At 42.1% G+C, this 23,048-nt stretch overlaps 1 protein-coding gene across 2 annotated transcripts in view; it reads left to right on the top strand.

Annotated features, from left to right (window-relative positions):
• The window catches only part of ZDHHC21 (zDHHC palmitoyltransferase 21), a 259,613-nt gene that overhangs the window by 110,979 nt on the left and 125,586 nt on the right, over nucleotides 1–23,048 (top strand). For both annotated transcript variants that reach the window (XM_078675904.1, XM_078675905.1), the window contains exon 2: nucleotides 21,863–22,053. In XM_078675904.1, the coding sequence (XP_078532030.1) occupies nucleotides 21,900–22,053 (154 nt within the window). In that variant the 5' untranslated portion in view covers nucleotides 21,863–21,899. The remainder of the gene's footprint in view (nucleotides 1–21,862; nucleotides 22,054–23,048) is intronic.

Raw genomic sequence — 23,048 nt, 5'->3', positions numbered from 1 at the left:
AAACAGCGGCAGATACACCAGCGGAGGCCTGGCGCTGGGGGCGCGCCGGCCCCGCACCCACCAACAAATCCAGTCGTCCCGCGTCAGCCAGCAGCCTCATAGCCTCCACTACACGCGCGTCTTCCATAATAGCCTCAGAAAAACCGCCGCAATAAACAGTAATAAAAATTACAAATTCCTAAATCCTCACACAAAAAGCTATGAGCCCACCTAGCCACCAGGTCACCAAACCTAAAATGGTGGCTGGTAGGCAGTGGGCGGGGGGTTTATAATTGGGCTATTCTGGTCCTACTGGACCAGCCCAATTCTAGAAACTTCTGTCCCTCTTAAAGGGACACCCCTCGCAGCTCTCCCAAACCGCCCGGGGGAGGAGACCTCCCGGCGGTCAGCTCCCTCCCCCAAGCCCCCCTTGGCTTCACGGCTAGGGCGGCCGACATTGAAGCAGGTTTGAGTCTGGCAGGAGTCTAAACCCCCCGTGATTCTGGTTTAATCGCTTTGCCTAAAAATGAAGGTGTCCAGCTGGTGCTCCAATAAAATGCTCTGATACATTCAGGGCGAGTTCCTGTTATACAAAACTGCAAAAAAGATGAAAGGCCTCATTATCTTATATTTCCCCATTGACAAGTAAACTGCAGCAGTTACTTGTCACAGCTTCACTTATCACAAGCATTTGCAATGCAATAGATCTCACATTACTGGTAATGGGAGCTATTGACGCTGCTAATAATAATGCAACGCCAATAGCTCAAACTTTGAGTAATGCGAGACCTATTGCATTGTAATTGCTTGTTGGTCAGGTCATTGACAGTGCACAGACACACACATCCAAACTCTAAATGTGTTAACATCTAGTATTAAGGGATAGTGATGTGTGTTTTCAACACTATAAGACAGCGGCAGCTCATTAATATTACTACAAATAATCAATGTGACACCCTCCCATGTGTCATATGCGAGGTTCTGTTTTGATCTAAAAGAAACTTTTTTATATATATTTTGCGTGAAACAAATACAGCATTTCTCAGCAAAATGTCCATAACAGACTCGCACATCACCCGTATTAAAAATAAATTAAAGGGAACCTGCATTTAAAACAAGCTGTTTAAGAAGTATTTAAGGTCAACAGGGCAAGAGTCTCTGCAGCACTGAGCTGGCTCTATCAGGGGCCCTCTGGTAGGGTGGGGCCCTGGGCCATAGCCCACTTTGCCCATGCTTTAAAACGTCTCTGCCCATGCACATTTTCCTCAGGCTTTAGCAGAACAGATTGTGTCGCCTCCATCTCTCCTTAGTTTTCAGCGAAAAGGTCCTTCCTGCCAAATGTTTGTACTTGGAACATTCAAAATAGAAGTGTGATGCAACGGCAATGCAGGCCCTTCCAAATTACTACTAATGTCTGCAAAAAATTATGAATATTCAGAGCTAGTAAATCTCTGTTAAAGCAGACATTTAAAATATACAGTATTGCAGCATGGGCTGTTATGCAGCAAATATAAATGTCCTTTTAGTGAGTATAGCAACTTGTCTCTAAAAAGTGGCGATAGTCAAAGCATTTTCCCAACCCCGAGAGCAGAGGAGCATCGCCCACACTAAAACACAAATGCCCCCATAGCTGACAAATAAAATGGTAATAAAGTTTATTTATTACCATTTTATTTTTCAGCAACCCATCCTAAACCAAGTGTTGGGTGGGGTAATTGCTACCGAGTGCCAGCAGGGAGCTGTGCACTTGTGTTTGCGACGGCCATCCAGACATGCTCATTTTAAACTTCTCTAACCTAGCTGTCTTAGCCAGCTGGATTAGAGAATGCACAGACCTCCAGTGCTCTTAAGAGCACTGAGAGAGGGCTCTCCCTCCAATCACGATGCTTTGCTCATGCTGTTTAACAGCATGAGAGCAGTGCCAGGATTGGGTAGTGCAGTGTCCTAGGTCCTGGAGCTTCAAGGAGGACGTTGTGCAGCAAACATGAAGGTAAGTGGCATTTTTATTCTATTTTTTTTATTTTAGTACCACCTGCCCCACCACTCTAAATAACCACTGCAAATACTTGCCTGCCACCACTGCCCCCCAACTGAGTGTCCTTCCCTCTTTATAGCTCGTCCCCATTTGTCCAACCTTTCCTCCTTACTTTCTTTATTTTCCTAATGGAAGGCAAGGGTTCCTCAACAAAGGTGCATACACCCCTTCCTTTCTTGAGGTGAGGGGTCAGGCCAGGAGAGGGTAGAAGTAGGAGTCTCTTGCTCCTGCCAACTGCAATCCCAGCCCATTTCTACCCCACCAGCAGAAGAAATTAACCAGGAGGTGGGATTTGGAAGGGTGTGGCAGCATTGTGAAACAAAAGATCTGTGTGTTTGTACCTTAGCCAAGGACCAGATACTCAATATTTTGGAGCCTAAAAATAGTCCACACAACATAGAGGACTCTTCTGTTGCACAGACACACAGTTCTGTGACCCAGACAGCCAGATTCAGCTACGTTTTTTGCCCCTTAAGAAGAAATCCAAATAGTGTCTGGCTTTTTGCTGCGGCACAGATAGTCAGTCAGGTTTGTATACCAGCAAGAAGCCAAATGTTGTTTGGATTTTTAGGTTTTGCCTGCACAACGACTGGTCTGTGCTTGAGAAATCTATTGCTATTAATATAAACTTAAAAGGGACTTGCATCCCGCCTCCTCTCTTTCCTGGATTCTCATTGGTTCCTGTGCGTGCCACTTAACTTTCCTCCATTTCTATTGGTTGCAGCATATTTTCCTGCATTTGTTCCTCGTCTGCTTCTGTTATCAGTTTGCCGCCGCCAAAATAATGTTAACATCTGCTTTTGGTGGAACTATATTTTCATTAAGTTTTGCCTTTTATTCTTGCAGCATATTTATATAACAATTTATCACCCGGAAAGATTAAGTGATTTGCATAGATTCACCGGATGTTGCAGGTGTCACTGAGACTCGAACCGGGATCCCCAGCTTGGGAATAAGCAGTTATGGCCGCTCTGCCACATCCTCTCCACTCCAGTGGTTTGCCACCGAGCTCTTTCTTTCTGCCGGACGATGATTGATAAAAACAGCTCTTTTTTAATGACATAAATAAGCATTGGTAATGCATCGTTTTTCGATATTAGCCTAAGAAGACAATCCATTATACATCTGGTTCCTTTCTTGGGCACAGACACCCAAATCTGTACCCAGTGAGGAGTTGAATGCTGCTAAGATTATTTTTAGCCTGTAAAAAAAATCCACGGAGCCACGGGTAGGCAGAGTATGCAGGGCGGGGGTGCAGCTTTGAGAACTCTGTGCCTATAAGCGCCCCTTCCCTCCCGTGCTGAGCTCATGGGGCCTAAATTAGCCTATCACCATATCTTCTTCAAGAAATATACCTACTACATCTTATTCAAGAAATATACCTACTATATATTGTATTTGCATGATAATATTTTGTTTCACCTTAATATTGATTAAGAAAACCAAATGGGTATTGTTATAGGAGTGGTACCTGGGATCATTTAGTCTGGTCTTGATAAAAAGCCTAAGAGGATAGGCTTGAAATATGTAGACCAGGAGACACACACCCATCACAGTGTGTTTCTCCTCTTCCCCCCTTTTAATAATACCAGGTACAGGATTTAATAAAACTTAGGTTACAGATAGACAGGTATTTGTTTACTCACTTGTCTGACCTTTCCACTCTCATATCACTAATCACTTAACAGTCCACACCCTACAAAGGGTGAGCAGCCATCACAACGCGGGCATTACCACGCGCTGCCATTACGACGCTGCTTTTACAACGCAAGTCGTTTCAACGACTTGTGCTGGAAGGCGCTGTTGGAAAAGGAATAGTTTAATTTTCTATTCCAACACCTTCCCTACTGTAACGTGGGCTGGAGTTGGAATAGAAAATTAAACTATTCCACTATTCAGCGCTTACAGCGCAAATCGTTGTAATGACTTGCGTTGTAGAAACAGCGTCGTAATGGCACGCGGGGTAAAAGCCCGCGTTGTAATGTCATACAACCCCTACAAAGTGCTCCCACGTCTCCATCGGTCGTAGCACGCCTCGTCCCGCAGCAGTACAGGAAAAACCGATAATGAAGCATGCCACCAAGGGCCATTTTGTTGGGTGAGGGTTATTTTATAGTATAAAGATCACTGGAAGGATAGTTATTTTCAGTACGGGTGGACTCCTTCTGGTTGTTCATGTATGAAAGGAGGCTGAGTCCACAGCGAACCTGACCTCTCTCTCCCCCTTTTTGTTTGTTTCTTATTAACCTAAGAAGACAATCCATTATACATCTTGTACCTTTCTTGGGCACAGACACCCAGATATGTACCCTTTGAGGAGTTGAATGCTGTTAGGCTTTGTTTTAGCCTGAGAAAGAAACAATCCAAATAGATCCTGTCTTCTTTATGGGGTACAGAATTGTGGGTCTGTGCAACAACAATGTACAGCACTCTGGTGAATTTTTCTCAGCTGGAGAAAAAAATCCAGACAGCATTTGGCTTCTTGCTGAAGTGCAGAATTGTGTGTCTGTTTCCCAGTGCTCCTGCAATAAGCCTGACGCTGTTCAGATTTATTTTTAGCATAAGAATAAATTCACTAAACATTTGTCTCCTTAATGGGGTTTTGTGTTGCAGAAATGTATGTGTCAGGTTCTTTCAAAATTTCATGATATTCAGCGCCAACAGTCGAGTTTTGGTGTCTAATGTATTTGAATTGTGTACTGTCCGTGCATCACTTCATAATGGAAAATATAAATTTAGGTGAATTAAAACTGTGTTTTTTTAATCTGTGTATAAGAATCTGAATTCAGGGTAGGGCTTCCTTTGAACCATTCTGAATTACCCATAATGCCAAGTAATTCGGAGGAAGTTTTTGAAAAAAGTATTTTTTGTCAATGACTTGCCATAGGAAGCCAAAATATAGAAACGTTCAGTAGATATTAGCAAATGTCATGCCTACGTTCAGTTTCTACACTTCTGATTTAAAGAATACCTCCGTATTATAGGAGAATCTGGGACAGGAAAGGCCCACGATTGTGATTGTGGAAAGCACATGAAAGCAGCAAGGAAGTAGGCTGATTTCTGGGATGTGAAAAAGTAGTATGTGGGACTGGTGTCGGCCAGCACCTGGACATTTCAGAAACGGGGGACATCTGGATGGTATGTCTTATGTGGGTGCTACCACTTTTTCTTATTGAAGATGTCCAACAAAAGGCACATTTTGGTTTAAGAACACTAATCCGGAAAAAAACATACTGTAGTGTAGTTCCTATTATCCCAATAGGCTCTGCGCATTGGAATAATACCTTCAATAGTATGGGCCTAGACCAGACGTTAACTAGGTCTACTACTGTCGATATTAGACTTAAAGTTTTGGGTTTGCCAGCTAGCTCAGAGTTCACTAGAAACTTTCTCGAATAGGCAAGGAGGAGTTGAACCTCCCTGGATAGACAAGAAGGGATTTAGTTTCTGACAACCATAGAACATAACAACTTTGCTCTCCCCTAATCAAGAGTGTATCTCGAGAGTCGTGTGAAAACAAAAGGCAATTTATTTTACTCAGTCAGTACGTGCATTCTTAGTCTCATCAGATTGTAGAGAAAAGGAAGAGACGGGCGTGTTCAATAAAAGATGTTATTTATTGATCAGTCTCTTTTCTCGTACAAGAGAAATGGATCGATATTATTGCAATACTTATGGTTAAGTAAAGTGCATACATTAAAAGCAGAAGTATAAAATAATACTGTAAAAACATTGATATGGTTTCTAAGCCATATGAAGGTTTAAAATGAATAAGATATATTACATACACATATACATTTGACTAATCGTACTCAACTGGTGTTTCTAACTACGCCTACCCCGTGTACCTGACCTAAGTCTAATGCGTGGGCGGGAATAGAAAGTTACAGTTTAAGTTAAGTTCGTTTTGCCAAGTGACTGACTAAAGAATTCTCTGTGAGGGGTTATTCAGTTCTGTACCTGGAATCTAGGATGGATGAGGGATGGTATCTCTCGTCTCTGGTCTCGATATTCCAGGCTGCCTGCGAGGGCTACCCGGAAACGCCGGAGCTGGATTTCTCGGCAGGAGAAAAACGACTTCTCGTTCTCAGCGCGTCAGGAAGGCGGGGCTGCGCCAGCGGGGTCTGCTCTGCTCTGGGCTTCGGCAAGTCTGGCTGCTCCGTTCTCGTCACCACCGCGTGTGTTTGCATAGGGCAATATCGGTAATATTTATACCTTTAAGGTGCCGAGATTGACGTAAGGATGGACATAGATACATCAATAAGGATGTCATACGACCAGGTCGTTAGCACATTCTTTTGCTGAAGTTCTCGGTGAAATCAAAACAATGGCCGCAGGGTTTTTCCCAGGTTCTCATAGGTTTGATTTGTTTTGAGAACTCCGTATGCCTTATCAGGGGCTGGAGGAATATCGCTTGTCTAATTAGATGGCAAGCGTTATGACCTAATCAGATAACACGCTCCTGTGCCGTAGTGTGGCTTTATCAGATAACGGTTCCTGCATCATGGGGGTTTTCTGCCTCATGGGATGGCTGCTAGTTAACTTGTTAGTTTGTTAACCAGAATAGGGTCAGGAATAGGGGGATCGATACAGAACCTATAGGAATACATCACACCCACTCCACGCTAACTATGGACATATTTACTAATCTATGCATAGTAAAACATACTGTAGAGTATCGTGTATACCTTACCACCCCAAAATACATAAATGCATTTTGAAATTATCAAATATACGGGAAAAAAAAGCATTTACATGTATTGTATGCACTCAAGCTGTGAAATAATGCTAAAGTAATCACGCATTTGTATACATTATTGCCAAATGGTATATGAGAATTTACACATGAAATGGCTCTTAATACAGAAAAAAGTTTCGAGACCATTCCATCACAGAATAAAATAATTATGAACATACCAGCGGGCAGCTAATGTCTATAAGCTATCTAAAAGTAGAAATCTTAGTTCTCTAAGAATAGTTCTTACTTTAAGCAGAAGATAGTGTCCCGAAAAATATGCAAAAATATTTTGGGGCTGCTGAAAAAAATTGCTGTCCGTGAACTGGAGGGAAAATTGTTCATGGTATTTTGCTTTTCTAGTTGAAGGTCAAATTCAGGGAACGCCGTGTACGAGCTTGCTCAAAAGTCTCTATTTCTGCTCTGGTGAGAACATCATATCATTTAGACTCTCGAAAAAGTTGTCAACAGCTTCCTGGGAGAGTTCCACTAACTCGGAAATAGGTGTAACCATGCATTCGTGCGCATGATTGTCTCCATTGATATTCCGGTTTGGATTGCTGACAGAAGGTCGTACCTGATCGATGTTGCTTTCATTTTGAACCCCACTACCCCTTAATCGTAGTGGTGAAGCTTCCACGAATGCCGTCATCAGGATTGGTAGCCGTTGAGGGCAGCACAAAGCATGAGCCTTTGTTGGACTCAACAATGTTTCTGCATCCCTTGGCGCATCCGATTGTAGCGTCAGACAGGTGTCTAACACGCATTCTTCTCCGCATAGCAGGCACCTTAATACAGGTAAAACACATCGATGCCACATGGGTCGAAATGATAGAAACCAAGTCATGTTCAGGTCTCTAAGCCGGGATAGTCACAGGATTTTTGATATCCGGTCCCGGTATCCAATGGCTAGGATTGTTTCTTCCCTTGTCGCAGGTGTTTTGTCTGTGACATGGTTTGCCATAACGAAATATAAGGACTAAGAATAGGATTCCTGCAATTAGTCCTAAAATGAGGGGAAGTCCGCCAAAAATCGAATGGACGAAATCTGGAAAAATACCCAGTATGGCTTTGAATGGTGTTAATGCCATCGAAAATACTGTCTTAAATACTTTTGAGACTCCACTGGTATCAGAAATATTTAAGATTTCATTCAGGATTTCTGCGAAATGTATGGGGGAATTAGTCGATAACAATGAATGTATCTCTGCAGTCGTCCTTGCGACTAGGAGATCATACGTTTCTTTTGATGACGTGAGCCTTGTCGGCGTCTGAAGAAGCACTGTTTTCATTCTGCTTAAAGTATCTATTCGAATAGAAGTAATTTTCAAGTTGGGCCATGCCCTTGCCTCCCTGTCTGGAAAGGAGCTGGGGAACAATAAGCGTCCACAGCACTTGACCTTCGCAGTCGTAGTTACGACATAAGGAGTCCCGGGCATAAGACTACAGCATCTGCGGTCCACAATTAGAATGTAACTCCCATTATAGAGTCTTTGAAAGAATGGTTCTATCTCTGTAGCAGGTGTGCCTAGCTGGTGACATGAAAGGTTATTTGAGTTCCCTTCACAGGCTCCATGCAAACTAATTCCGTTACACAGAAGTGTACCGCTTAGTGACATCGCACAATTATTGCCACTAAGAAACACTTTCTGTCCTTTATTACTGACACATGCATGTGAATAGGGCAGGTTCCATGTTGTTTTAATGTACCCTTTTCCCAATTTTTCGTACATGCCAGCCTGTATATATTTCTGGCAGTATTGAAACCTGAAGGTTGAGATTGGAATATTAATTATCCCATGTATTATCCATTCACTGACAGGTCGTTCTGACATTGTCACTGGTAATCTCTCGAGTTTCTCAATGCTCAGGATTGTATAATCGGCACCCTTCTGGGCCATACTGATTTGTTTATCAGTAAGGTTAAAGATATTGAAAAGTGACGTTGTGTTGATTAAACGCCAAGGCACATAGCCTGAACGCAGATTTTGTAACGTCCAGCCAAGCTGTACAATAGAACGCAATTGAGACTGACCGTGTTGTAACAACAGTAAGTCTTGCGATATTATGTCGATTGCTGAAGACACAATGCTGTCCAGAGAAAAAATTCTGGAGGACAGAGTCATTAACCCATTGTCCACTACAGAAAGTGATTTTTCCAAATTAATACGGTCAATTTCCCGTATTCTTTCTGCTGTCTCAATTTGAGTAACCTTCCAGGCCGCGTTGTATGCTGCATATACAGAGGCTGCTATGAAACGTTTCTGACGCTGTTTGCGCGGTCCCATAATGAAATCACGCAAGTCAGCACCATCAGTAAGTAAAGTTAGGTGTTGCTTAATTTCTGCCAGTGTGGAAGTCTGTAGCCATTGAAGGTATAATTTGCCCACACTGTAGGTGGTAATTATTCCTGGGTGTTGTCTTTGGGAATATCTAGGGTCTGGCCTGGTCATTTTGAACCCCTGTGTTTTGTTCAGGAATCTGTTTTGACAGTTATTAGTATCTGTGGGCCAGATCAACCACTGTTTCCAATCAGGATGTGTTCTGTTTTGGTTTAATACATAGTTTATGTCTATCTCCTCATCTGTAGAGCTATTGCTGTTCATTGTTGGTTTTGGAATAGACGGTTTGTTTAAATCTTTGATTTTGGCTAAGCCAAGACAGGTAGTTTGTTGAACAGTGTCATTCAAAAATATAATTTGTTCTGGGATCATGCAGGCTCTAAACAAAGATTCTATACCCTGTACTTGCCATTCTTTTGTGCCCCAAACACTTTTCAATTCAACATTTTTGTCCCAATAATCAAAACCAAAAGTATTCATTTGTTCAAAGAATGAGTCTGAATATATCAATTTTGTGTTGGTTATCATGGTCTTTGTCCCTGTCTTATTTGACAATTTGAAATAAAATGTTTCAGCATTACTTATGTTAAAACCTGAAAAGTATGAATATTTGTCGTAAACGGTTCTTGAGCTTCCTTTTGGAGGGGTTGCACAATGTTCCCATTGATTATAATTTAAAACATTTCTAGGTTGTGCAGATCTATGTAGAAAATGGTTACCATAGTGGTTATAACAGTACATACTATCATAATTTGTCGAACCCTGCAAATAATCATGTTTGGTAAATTTAGCAGACATCACTAAGTCAGACATCATATTGTTTATACTTTCAAAGTCCCAATCATCAGCAAATGTGCTTGTTTTTACGAAGTCACTCAATGAGATTTTAATTTGGTGTGGATATTTCAGGATTTCAACCGGACCATAGATTTCGTAGTCAGTGTTGTCCCATGCTACCCCACCCGGTATAGGATTGGCTGTGAAGTTGACTGAAGAAAGTTCTCTTTTCTCGACGTGTGAAGATGTGTGTGGTTTGAGGATCAAGTTGATTTTCTGACTTGCTGTGTCCATTTTAGCATATTTTCCCTCAATGAAGCGTCCCAATGTTAGTATCATGATGAGCCAAAGTATGAGGATAAATGCACCAAAACCCACCCAAAATTCAATCCATGGAGAAATTAGATATGTTTCTTTCAGTTGTTTCAAAAGTACTTTAACTTTATCTTTAAAGGTTTTTGTTGATGGCTGTGTCTTTGATTCAGTGAAGCCTTCAGAGGAATCATCGAAGTTTATGAAGTAGCCGGATGCAGTTCTGTCTATTGTTCCAATTGTTTCAGGATTACTGTTTCTTGCATAGTCGTTTGTTACTTCATTATAGGTTGGTGTGTCTCTGCTAAATGTTTTTATTTGGGTGTTCAGAGGTCTAAGTTCCATTGCATTGTTGCATAGTCCTTGATGTTCTCCTGTAGGCGTTTCGAATGTGATTAGCCTCTTTGTTAGGACCTCTGTACTGGTAGCAAACCTTGGTGTTCTGCTACTCATGGGGAGTCCACTTGGCCTACTATTTGTTATCGGCCACATGATTGTGGTTTTACCAGGTCGATGGATACAACTCGGTTCTCCTTTTTACCAGCAAGCGGCGGTAGTACAACTGATCTTGTCCCGTTGATAGACAAGACAGGAACTGCTTTTCTGTAAGAAGGCCCAAATTCCTTCTTTACCGCGATCTTTTCTCTGACTAGATCCCCGACTTTTGGAATCCAGACAGGTCTTGCTGGGACAGGTGGTGGTTCTTCAGTGGTTGTTGGCTGTTGTTTCAACTTTATGTTGCTCAGGTCTTTTCTTGTTTCGTTTAAGTCCTGTAAAATAGCCAAACGATCTTTGATATCAAAGCTTTTTTCCTTTACCACTGAAGTCTGACTGTCAAGGTCAGAGATTAACATCCTAGTTCCAAATAATAATTTGTACGGACTGAATCCCTTCAGAGAATTTCTTGGCAGGTTATTTAGACTACGTTGGACACTTATTAGATGTTTGACCCACCCAGCTCCCGGACCTAATATCCTTTCCGTTATAGATTGCTTTATGCCTTGGTTTTTTCTTTACACCATCCCGTATCCCTCAGGAAGGAAGTGAGAAGATTCCCGCTGTGCTATGCTCATTTGGCCATGTTTCCCCTCAGGCTGGAGGGCTCGAGTGAAAACAATGGTCAAACGTAGCATGCTCTTAGCGTATATGCCATTTAGACTCGCAAATCTTTGTATAACAGTCCAGACGTCAGCCGAGTGCTGGTGATCTACATTATAAGTGGAAACTAGCCTGTATATGTTAATCGCAAGCCTTGCTTTTTACTGTTGATTTTTTCTGGAGTGAAACGACACGGTATTACACCGTTTCTCTCACTACTGCGATTCCTGTTGCAGTTTGGGCACTTTTTTACAAACATGGTGTGATGCAGGCTCATGCCTGGCCACCAGTACCTTGATTGTAATTCTTCCAGAGAATCTTTTAGTTTGAGGTGTCTGAGACCCTCGCCCATATGTGCGTCTGCGATTAACAAGTTTCTCCTGTCCATGTTTGGAATCACTCTATCCCCCACTCCAGGGATTCGAGCAAAAGGGACGGAGTTTGCATCGATTATGTATGTATAATTGAGTGGATAGTTGATCGGTAGCGCTGAGCAGTCGCCTTTTGATGACGTTTTCACCGCCAGCACTGTTTCACCGTCAATATGCTTCACTGTATGCTTTTTTCGAACTACGGAAGCCGATTTAGTTGCTACCGCTGTGGCTGTCTCAGCCAATGAATTCCCTGCAACGTGAACGCCATCACGCTGATGACTCAGTGAGTGTGTCACGTGAGTCTTTGGTAGTTCTTTTTGTAAAAGAGCTATTTGTTCCCAGAGCAGTTTCTGCTTTATTGTTGCATCTGTGTCATCTTTGTAACCGTTTTGAATCCATGTCTGCAAATCCTTGTTATATGATTTGACGCAGTAATATGAATCGGACACTATAAGTGTCGGGAATTCGCGATCCGCATTATCTAGCGCCATTTTCAATGCTATTATTTCAGTCTGTTGTTCTGAATTAGTTTCTACTGAGTGTGTTTTTGTTAATAGAGGTCTTAGTTTACCTCCGCGCCACACTTCTTTTGTAATCTCACATGTGGGGTTGTATGCTTGTTCTCCCCAAACGGAGGGTTGAGCATGTCCGTCTGTATAGATTACACAAGCGTATTGTCGTAAGGGCAGAATGTCGATAGGCAGAGGGAATGTTCTTTCATATTCTAGATTTTTTAGTTCCTCTAGTTCTGGATCAAAGTAGTAGTATACTTTGTCCGTTGTAATGGAATTCACCCATTGTATCCATTCCGGATTCAATGTTGTTGTTGGTAAATTACACGGTGTTGTTAATGCCTCAAAGGCTGATTCTGCTGTTCTGACTGTGATGTGTCTACCGTCCGCTTGATCTTTTTCTCTAGCTATTGCGGTTTGAACTGCATGAATAATTTTTTCTTTAATGCTGAATTTCTTTTCAGCCTCTGTGTACAAGTGTGATTTGAATGCAATTGGTACCTTTTCTCCCTCATTAGAGGTCAGGTATGTGAATCCGCATCTCCCTGGGATGACTCGAATCACAAGATTGCGTGTGTTATCACGTGTTTCTAATTTTGTTTTAATTAACATGTCTGTTTGTAAGGATCTCAGAATTTCTGTGTGTTTTTGAGTCCAATTGGTTCTTTTAAAATCTGGTTTTATTAGATCATAAAGGGGTTTGACCCTTTCTGCGTAATTTGCAATGTATGTTCTTCCGAAATTTAGGAAGCCTAGAATTGACTGTAGGTTTTTTAGTGTTCTAGGTGCTTGGAGTACGGCACATTTCTCTAGAAAATTGTCAGCCAGGCTTTTGCCTTCACTTGATAATTCATATCCTAAGAACAGGACTGTCAGATGGGCAATTCTGGATTTTTTAAAGTTGAATTTGTAACCCTCTGCTGCGAACCCAAGTATTATGGTGTTCACTCTCTTCAAGTGAGTCTCCAAGTCATCATCTGTTAAGTATATGTCGTCGACATATGATAATGCTTCGTCGTCATATGTTTGTAGTAATTCTGTTACTCTCGCTGAGAATACTCCCGGGCTGTTCTTGTACCCCTGGGCTAACCGACAGAATTGTTTTTGAGTGCCATTTATTGAGAATGCAGACAAATATCTGCTCTCTGGTGCTATGTTTTGACAAAAGAATCCATTAGAGATGTCTAATGTTGTTTTGTATTTTTTGCGCACTATGTTATTCATTAGTGCAGCACTATGCGAGTTTTGTACTGCAAAAGTTTTGCAACATGAGTTAAGGTGTCGGTAATCCAAAACTAGACGATATGAATTGTCTGGTTTGGAGACCGGAAACAAAGGGTTGTTCATTTGTGAGGTGCAAGTTTCAATCACCCCCTGGTATTCTAGCTGATCTAGGATTTCTTTTACCTGTTTTTTAGCTTCTTGCTTAATTAGGTACTGCCTCTGTGCAGTAGGTTGTGATTTTAACTGGATTTTGTGAGGAGGAGAGTCCTCATCCCATCCTACGTGATTTTTATATAAAGCAGGAGCTAGGGCTACTGCCCACTTTCTAGCAAGTGTGTATTTTTTATGAATTGGGATGTGATTTGAGAAGGCAGGCATAATTATTTCTTCGCCATGAGGGCACTCCCTGACAAACTCTGGTGGCCAGTCTTTTTCAGCTAGAAGGATGTCATAGCCCTTGGAGAGATTATCCCAAAATAGTCCCCTTATTTTTCTAGTCTTATCCCCCTCTATACGTAAAGTTATTTCATATATTTTGTGAGGTTTGCTAACTCTGGTGTCTGCAGTTTCCACTTGAAGATATTCATTCGTGTCCACTGTCTCCAGATGATTCATAAGGACTTTGCGAGCTATGCTCACTTCTGCTGCGCTGTCTAGCATTGTCTGAGCCCATTCTCCGTTTTTCAGTTGTGTCCTCAGTATTCTCGGCATTGTTGACTACCTTGATACTAGCTACCTTCTTTTTTGGAAATTGTAATTTCTTTTTTAGCTGAGCAGGTTCCTTGTCTTTGGACTTGGCGTGCTCTTCTCTTTGTTCTGATCGTCCTCTTCTTTCCGATTTCTGCGAGGAAGTCTGAAAAGATTGAGAGGGACGTGTATCAATGTCTTGATATCTATCAGGCTTCTTTATATTATCCCTATTTCTAAGGTTATATCTTTTCCCAGAGGGGTCACTTTGGGGTGACCTGTGTCTTTGGTTCGGAGATTTTTCTCTCCGCCGAGGAGACCTTCCTCTGGACTGGAATTTCTTTTCTTTAGGATTGGATTGTTTGTTTCCATCCCAGCTCTTTTTTTGTGATGTTGAATTATTATTAAAAAATATTTTTTCAGGACTTTCAATCAGTTGTGGTTTTACTGGTATTCCACCTAAACTATCTCTACCTAGTTCCTCATAGGATTTTTCTATAATTCTGGCAATTTCAGCTGGTTGGTCTGCTATATCTGTCTCCTTTAACCTCTGGCGGATCGCCACGTTTGCTGCTTCTCCCTTTATGTTGGCTAATAATATAGCCGAGACCTGCTTGAAGTCTTTTAGTAATTTCATACCAAGAGTTAAAGCGGGCTCTGGACCATATTCGTCTTGAATTTGTTTTAGCACCTCTGGTATTACCGAAATGGATGGAACACCGTGCGTTTTTGTGTAGATGGAAGCAAAGACTGTACCCCAAGTGTCACAGTCCTCAATGTGTGGTGCGATTCCCATTGGAAGACAGTCAGAATCCTGTGTTTTTCTAACGGGGTGGTGTCTGGAAACACAGCCTCTATTTGGGTGATTTTTTGTGCTAACCAGAATGGTATTTGTTCCCGTTTAGCTGGTACCTTACCTAGGCAGGATTGTATGTTCTGTGGTGTAATTTTATTTGTGTTCCCCTGGTGAGGGGTCAGCTGTGGAATTTTAATTGCTGGTTGAATTGTTGAAGTCCGCATCACATATTGGACTAATTGTCTATGTAATTTTATTAATTGTTTCAACTGTGTTAACAGCTCTGCTGCAGACATCCCATTGATGTCTGGATGTGGTGTGTATCCGGCTAGGACCGGCCACGTTGCTCCTGGTCTACCTAAAGGACCGAGCCTGGTGATGTGATTATTGTGTTTTAGGGCGCCATTAAATAAGAGCAAATGCTCTTGAAATTTAAGTGGTACTTCCACCTCCTCGAAAGGAGTGTACTCTCCAGGAGGTTCCTCTACTTTGTAATAGTGGAAGTACTTTGTTACAGCATTTGCTGCTGGAAAATGTATCCATGAATAGTATACCTCTGTCTGCCGATATTCGTGTGCCTCAATTACGAATATGACTGTACCACCTCTAGGTGTCAGTCCATTTTCTATAAGTTTTAAAGTTATAGATTTCCTCTTAATGACCGGGATGAGTATTATATCCTGGTCTGCGTCTAGCAGTGCAGCATCAGCTGCTGCGAGTTCAGTTGCTAATCTAACTGCCTCTCTTTCTCCTTCACTGTCTGACATTGTACTGTCCAGAAGGTTACTTTGTTTGTTTGCAGATCAGGTTTCTTGTGGAAACAAAGATTAGATGCACAATATTTTGGAACGGTGTATCCTTCAACGTTGACTAAACCAAGAACCATACATAGGAGTTTCCTCCTGCGAGGTTTGGCGGATATTACCTTTCGCCCACTCCAGACGTCTTTGGAGTATTATGGGAAAAGGGGTCTGAGTGAGAAAGCACGACTGAGTTACTCTAAATGTCTTACGTTAATTTTATCGCCCTTCCAAACGCGTTGGGCGCCATGTAGTGTAGTTCCTATTATCCCAATAGGCTCTGCGCATTACAATAATACCTTCAATAGTATGGGCCTAGACCAGACGTTAACTAGGTCTACTACTGTCGATATTAGACTTAAAGTTTTGGGTTTGCCAGCTAGCTCAGAGTTCACTAGAAACTTTCTCGAATAGGCAAGGAGGAGTTGAACCTCCCTGGATAGACAAGAAGGGATTTAGTTTCTGACAACCATAGAACATGACAACTTTGCTCTCCCCTAATCAAGAGTGTATCTCGAGAGTCGTGTGAAAACAAAAGGCAATTTATTTTACTCAGTCAGTACGTGCATTCTTAGTCTCATCAGATTGTAGAGAAAAGGAAGAGACGGGCGTGTTCAATAAAAGATGTTATTTATTGATCAGTCTCTTTTCTCGTACAAGAGAAATGGATCGATATTATTGCAATACTTATGGTTAAGTAAAGTGCATACATTAAAAGCAGAAGTATAAAATAATACTGTAAAAACATTGATATGGTTTCTAAGCCATATGAAGGTTTAAAATGAATAAGATATATTACATACACATATACATTTGACTAATCGTACTCAACTGGTGTTTCTAACTACGCCTACCCCGTGTACCTGACCTAAGTCTAATGCGTGGGCGGGAATAGAAAGTTACAGTTTAAGTTAAGTTCGTTTTGCCAAGTGACTGACTAAAGAATTCTCTGTGAGGGGTTATTCAGTTCTGTACCTGGAATCTAGGATGGATGAGGGATGGTATCTCTCGTCTCTGGTCTCGATATTCCAGGCTGCCTGCGAGGGCTACCCGGAAACGCCGGAGCTGGATTTCTCGGCAGGAGAAAAACGGCTTCTCGTTCTCAGCGCGTCAGGAAGGCGGGGCTGCGCCAGCGGGGTCTGCTCTGCTCTGGGCTTCGGCAAGTCTGGCTGCTCCGTTCTCGTCACCACCGCGTGTGTTTGCATAGGGCAATATCGGTAATATTTATACCTTTAAGGTGCCAAGATTGACGTAAGGATGGACATAGATACGTCAATAAGGATGTCATACGACCAGGTCGTTAGCACATTCTTTTGCTGAAGTTCTCGGTGAAATCAAAACAATGGCCGCAGAGTTTTTCCCAGGTTGTCATAGGTTTGATTTGTTTTGAGAACTCCGTATGCCTTATCAGGGGCTGGAGGAATATCGCTTGTCTAATTAGATGGCAAGCGTTATGACCTAATCAGATAACACGCTCCTGTGCCGTAGTGTGGCTTTATCAGATAACGGTTCCTGCATCATGGGGGTTTTCTGCCTCATGGGATGGCTGCTAGTTAACTTGTTAGTTTGTTAACCAGAATAGGGTCAGGAATAGGGGGATCGATACAGAACCTATAGGAATACATCACAATACCGTAGGCCTTTTATAATGGACAGAAGCAGGCCAAAACGGTGACTGTCCGAAATCATTGTATTATCACTGCCCTATTCACTTGGTCAAAGCTGTGGCATGTTCCTGTCCATGCAATCGACCCACTCACTCGTGTGAGGTGCTTTTTGTCAGAAGAAGTGTGGGGAAAGTGGAATCGTGGGCCTTTTTCTGTCTGCCAAAAGGTTTCTGTCACCAGAAAGTGAAGAAATTGTGATTTTCTTTTACCCATATTTAAAAATTTGCTAGGAATTCTGGATAATGAAAGATGCTGGGATTCTAACAAACCACATCACCCTGGCTTCCCTCGGGTCTCTCCATTTTAGAAATGTCTTGGATTGGTAGGTTTCCCCGAGTGTTGACTGACCCCTGACTCAAATGCTAAAGACACTCCCTTTGGAAGCTCCCCTATCAAAAATATTACCTGGTGTCTATGCAGCGGTTCTTACCCTTTAAACGTCAGTTGTCCACCACTGAAGCACTACTGGATGCAGGCACCCTACTCTAAACAATTTCTACGATTTGAACCTCAAAACAAATACTCAAAAATACCGTAAAAATACAGCATTTAGGAAGCATTTTATTTAATTTACAGACAAATATACACAAATCAAAAATGCACTTTTAATGGGAAGGTTGGAGCTTAAAGTGTGTAGATCCCTGTTCAAATCTATTGTGAACTCGTGCTTATTTGGTACCCCCACCTTCATGAAACCAGGGTAACACTGTTGTGTAAAACCTTTGCAGGGATAGCTTTGTGTGTATGAGGGAGACCAAACTGAATTACCATGTTTTTCTGAAAATCTCAAAAATATTATGTTCACTGAGTTTTTCAAGCCAGGGAAGGGGATTTGGGGAGGAGGGGTGATAGGAATCTTAGGATGTATAGGTGTTAAAAGTGTACGGTTCCACACAGCCCACGAGTCAGACCTCAACTAAAATTCAGGTACCCTAAATCTGCATTTTGCTTTCAGTTGCTCTCCAAATGCACTTCACCCAGGTTGTCTCATGTGCGAACCCTAAACTCACCGTGAACTATTATATATCTGGAACCCCCTTGCTCAGGAGAACCAGAGGAACATTAAATGGGGTGTAACCTTGACAGGGTTATGTTCGTGCTCTGGAGACACTAAAAGGAATTACCTATACTGTCCTGAGATAAAACTGGTAAAAAATCTGACAAATGTCATGTTCAGCGCATTTTATTGTCCAGCCAATCATGGCGCGGGAGAGCTGGAACCCAGTTATAGAAACCCTAGGATGTGTGGATGTGGAAAATGTGTTATTTTCCCATAGAGCTCAAGTGTGTCACTTTTGATCAACAGACCGGTATCCTAACCTGACATTTCGCTTACAGTTGTTTTCCAAATTTCCTAAATGTGCTGCACCCAGTTTTACTCCATGTGGAACCTCTAATCCATAGAAAATCCATAAATGTCCAGACCACCATTCAGGGAACCTAAAAGAGTTCAGATGGTAGTGAAAGGGTGCGGGGGGCAATCCGTGGTATGGATATGTTTTTGTGCAAAGATGACTGAAAGGAGTTCCCTTTGTTTGAAAAAGGAATAGCCACAAATCTGACACATGTCGTCTTCAGCTCGTTCTGCTGGTCAGCCATTCAGGGCAAGAGGATTTTCTGGCTTGTGCTGATATACTGTTTCGGTTGTTTTTATACTTTTCATGTAGTCCTGAAAGTGATTCCTTACATCAAATAAACAGTGCACCATAAACAGTGGTTCTGTCACAGTGTAGGGCCTGTGCTAATATTAATTGATGTTGTCTACTACATTTCCTAAGAAAACCCATGCATAAATAGTACTGGCGACTCTCGACATTCAGTGCACCATTCCCTCAGTTAGCATTCCAGGATGTATGTCTGCCCAGGTGAGCAGTTCAATAAAATATTAAGAAAAGTTGTTTAAAAAAATGAAAATATCTCCAAATTTTCCTTTATATCACCTGGTTGCAATGAGATATTGATATGGGGGTTGCAGCAATATATAGGCCTGTTTGTTCCAAATAAACATACTGTTTGTGTGGATGTACAAAAAGACTAAAGGGGTGCACTCGTTTAAAACAATGTTTTAAAAACTTTGAGGAACAGAGCTGCGCAATCAACCCGGAAAGAAATGGTTATTAAGAAAGCTATAAGACACTGTTGATCAGTGTATGGCCACTTGATAGATTGTAGGTGATATACTGAAATGTATGGTCATTGCTTGGTATGGACAACAGCAAAACCTTCTGTTTAAACCGTACAGTGTTTGTAGACATATGTTGTTTTCCAAAATATCAAAAAGTAAAAAAATAAAACATATAAGGCTCTCCTGCCTTCAGAAGGCTGATTGAACACGAGTGTACGATGCTGTTGTACAGTGGCTGATTTTATGCATGTGAATTGTGTTATTTCCTTCTCTGGGATAATAGAAATTAGAGATTTGACTGACTGACAACAAATGACTTGCTAATTACAGAAAATGCTAGATAAATCAGATTAACAATCCATTAAGTCATGTGGTCAGGAGCATGTCAGCTAAACAGCATAATACATGTCAGAATTTGAATATTACAATTGAACTTTCCTTGGAAACACCTCCAGTGCTTTGTTCTTTTGATGTCTGTGATCACTAGAAGAACAAGCATTTGCAATGCAATCGGTCTCGCCTTTGAGACCTTGTATGTATTTAGCTATGCAGCACATTAGCCTGGGTGCTGAAACATCTACTGTTCTCTAACATGGAGGGAAAGTAAGCACCAAACTGCGTGACACGCCAGGTATGGGAGCACATGGAGAGAAATATTGCCTTTCCCTGGGAAATGGTTTAGTCCAAAGCTCTGTTTTTAATTAAAATCGGGCCTTCGGTGGTCATAGAACTGAAAATACAAGATTTGAAAAAATATTATTGTCTACGGGTGCTCGTGGAAGACCATTTCTTTGGACTGGAATCTAGAGAATGCTAAAGTTATTCTGGTATTTTACTGACCTCTGCTGGTCGTTTTCTATCAAGAAAGTTAAATAGAGGCAGTTGAACAAGCAGAAATCAATTCTGGTATGTTACTTACCTCTGCTGGTCGTATTCTATCAAGACAGTTAAATAGAGGCAGTTGAGCAGAAAAAAAAGTCCCTAAGCGGAAGCAGACAAGTCCTAGGGCTGATCTCCAGAGCCCACAAAGTACATACACACATAAGTATATACTAAAGTATATACAAGAGGTCTCGGATGCTCGACCTAAAAAGCAGAACTTTGTGATAAGACTCATTGGGAGATCTTTAAGTGTGGCCCAGTTGGGCCATCCGCTCCACCGACAAAGCTTCATCCTGGTTGCCTAAGAACTCTTCACTTTTTGGTTTGCACATATTGTTAAGACTTGAGCTAGGAGATATATAGGCTGGACAAATTTACCTCTGATCCTTTCTCTTTCCCATGCGGGGTCCCTCAGGGGTCCTCGCTCATCCCAACTTTATTTAATATATACATCACCCTTTTAGCCGGTGTAATCAAAAAGTTTGGCTTCTCTTTGACCTCCAATGCAGATGACACCCAAATTGTCATCTCATTGAGCAGGGATGGCACAGGCATGTCCTCCAGATTTCACGACTGCATGAAGGCAGTCAGTACATGGATGAATAGACATTGTCTTAAATTGAACGCAGGGAAAATGGAAGGGATGCTTTATGGGGAACAAACTTCCTTCTGGACTCTGTCCTGTTGGCTGACAGAAATGGGCCCTCTCCCAACTCCTGCCATCAAGACCCAAAACCTGGGAATTTTGAATGACAACAAACTAAGCTATTTCAATCATGTCAGCGCCCTATCCTCCTCCACTTTTTCCACTTTGACAATGCTAAAAAAGATTCTTCAGTTTATTCCAGTCCATCTTCAGAAAGCTCTCATAGCATCTCTGATAATGACCAAACTGGACTATTGTAATAGCCTATTACTCAACAGATTGCAAATACTACAAAATACTGTGGCTGGACGTCTCCTAAAAAAACCAAGACATCACTCAGTGGCCACTGCCATTAGGAACATCCACTGGCTCCCTATCAGACAGCGCATCACATTCAAGGTGCTTTGCATTGCCTACAAGACATTCTATGGCTCAGGCCCCAACTTTTTCCTACAAAACTTAAAATGGTACACCCCAGGTCGAACTCTACGATCCACTAGGGCTAAATACGTGGTCGTTCCCAAGTTTAAACGCTCCACCTGGGGAGGCAGGAGCTTCTTTTTGAGAATGACAGCAACCTGGAATACTCTTCCTCTCCATATTAAGAGCGCACCACATCTTATTACTTTCAGGAAGCTCTTAAAAACTTGCCTCTTCAGTACTTGCTAGGCCTGTTGTTTCTCCTGCATGTCTCTTTTCCAGTATCACACCCAGCGCCAAGACACCCTAGGGTAATCAAACGCTTTAGAAAATATATTAGCATAGCATAACATATTTTTTTCCCTGTCTTATCAATTAATTTGGCAAACATGTTTGTGTTTTTGCTTTAACCATGTTCTCACCTACTTGTTTCTCTTTTTTTTCTTTTTAGCACTTTATTCTCTACCTCAAGCTGAAGGTTATGAACCATGCGCCTACCTTTTCACTTTGTGGTTGACCCACAGGGTTGGATTTGTGTGGGCATGATCGTCTTCATCTGGCTGTACAACACACTCTTCATCCCAAAATTAATCCTTTTCCCACGATTTGAGGAAGGGCATGTCTCCGCTGCTGCCATATGGGGTTAGTAACTTTCTATGTAGCAGTGTCCATTTTGGTGTTGGATGGAACCAAAACATATTCACTCTGAATTCTCTGTGATGCAGAAGGATGTGTTTTACATGGGATTGGTTGCGAAGAGAAGTTTTAGCTTCTGTCAAAGTGAGGACCCCTAACCAACCAGAGGCCACATTATACATGAAGCGCATTTTCATTGTTTGCGCCGGGTGCACCTTTACAAAGGTGCGCCGGCGCAATCAGTGAAAATGCACCTAATACGATGAATGGGCTACCCCCAGGACAGCCACAATCTTGCGCTGCTCAGATGAAAAATGGAGCCGCTGCTTTACAGGCTCTCCCTGTTTTCACAGTGCAGGCGGCAACCCGCCTGCACTTTTGAAGGGCATGTCTTGGGGGTCCTTGGAATCCCCTTTCCCCCTGCCAGAGTGCTGCCATCAGGGCACACTGACAGGTGCCTCACTGTCAATGCGCCTCCCGAGACATTCTATGCCTCTGCGCCCATGTTGGTAATACGGCGCGGGCGCAGAGGCAAAGGAATTCCCGCATTTGCATGTGGCACACCCCTGTGCAAATGAGGGAACACATCCTTGAAGATAGCCCTGGTACCTTATGTGCGCCAGCGCTATTGGTATTACAGAAGGGGCTGCACAAGCGTCTGCGGCCCCTTTTGTGTAGCAAAGTGCCCCATGGCGTGCAAAGCGGTTGCAAATGCCTGTTGCGCCCCCGGGGGATTTATTTGTAATATGGCCCTAGGAGCTTGCGACATAGTGGCAAAGTGAATGCATGGAAATGGAAATCTCCACTGCACTGACGACCTGCATAACCAGCCTAATGGCTCCCTAAATTAATTCTTTATTTCAAGCAGACATTGTAGATGTATTTTTGTGTTCCTACTCCATTTTATTTTTAATTAAGATGTATTTTGTCGCTCCTTACCCCTTTTTGCTGTAAAAGATGATCTTTGTTGATTTATGGGTGGGTGGTGTTTTAACGATAAA

Source organism: Lissotriton helveticus, chromosome 2_1 (genome assembly GCF_964261635.1).
Source record: "Lissotriton helveticus chromosome 2_1, aLisHel1.1, whole genome shotgun sequence".
NCBI classification, from domain to species: Eukaryota; Metazoa; Chordata; class Amphibia; order Caudata; family Salamandridae; genus Lissotriton; species Lissotriton helveticus.
The sequence above is the reverse complement of the archived record's forward strand: the minus strand, read 5'-3'. Positions and strand labels throughout refer to the sequence as shown.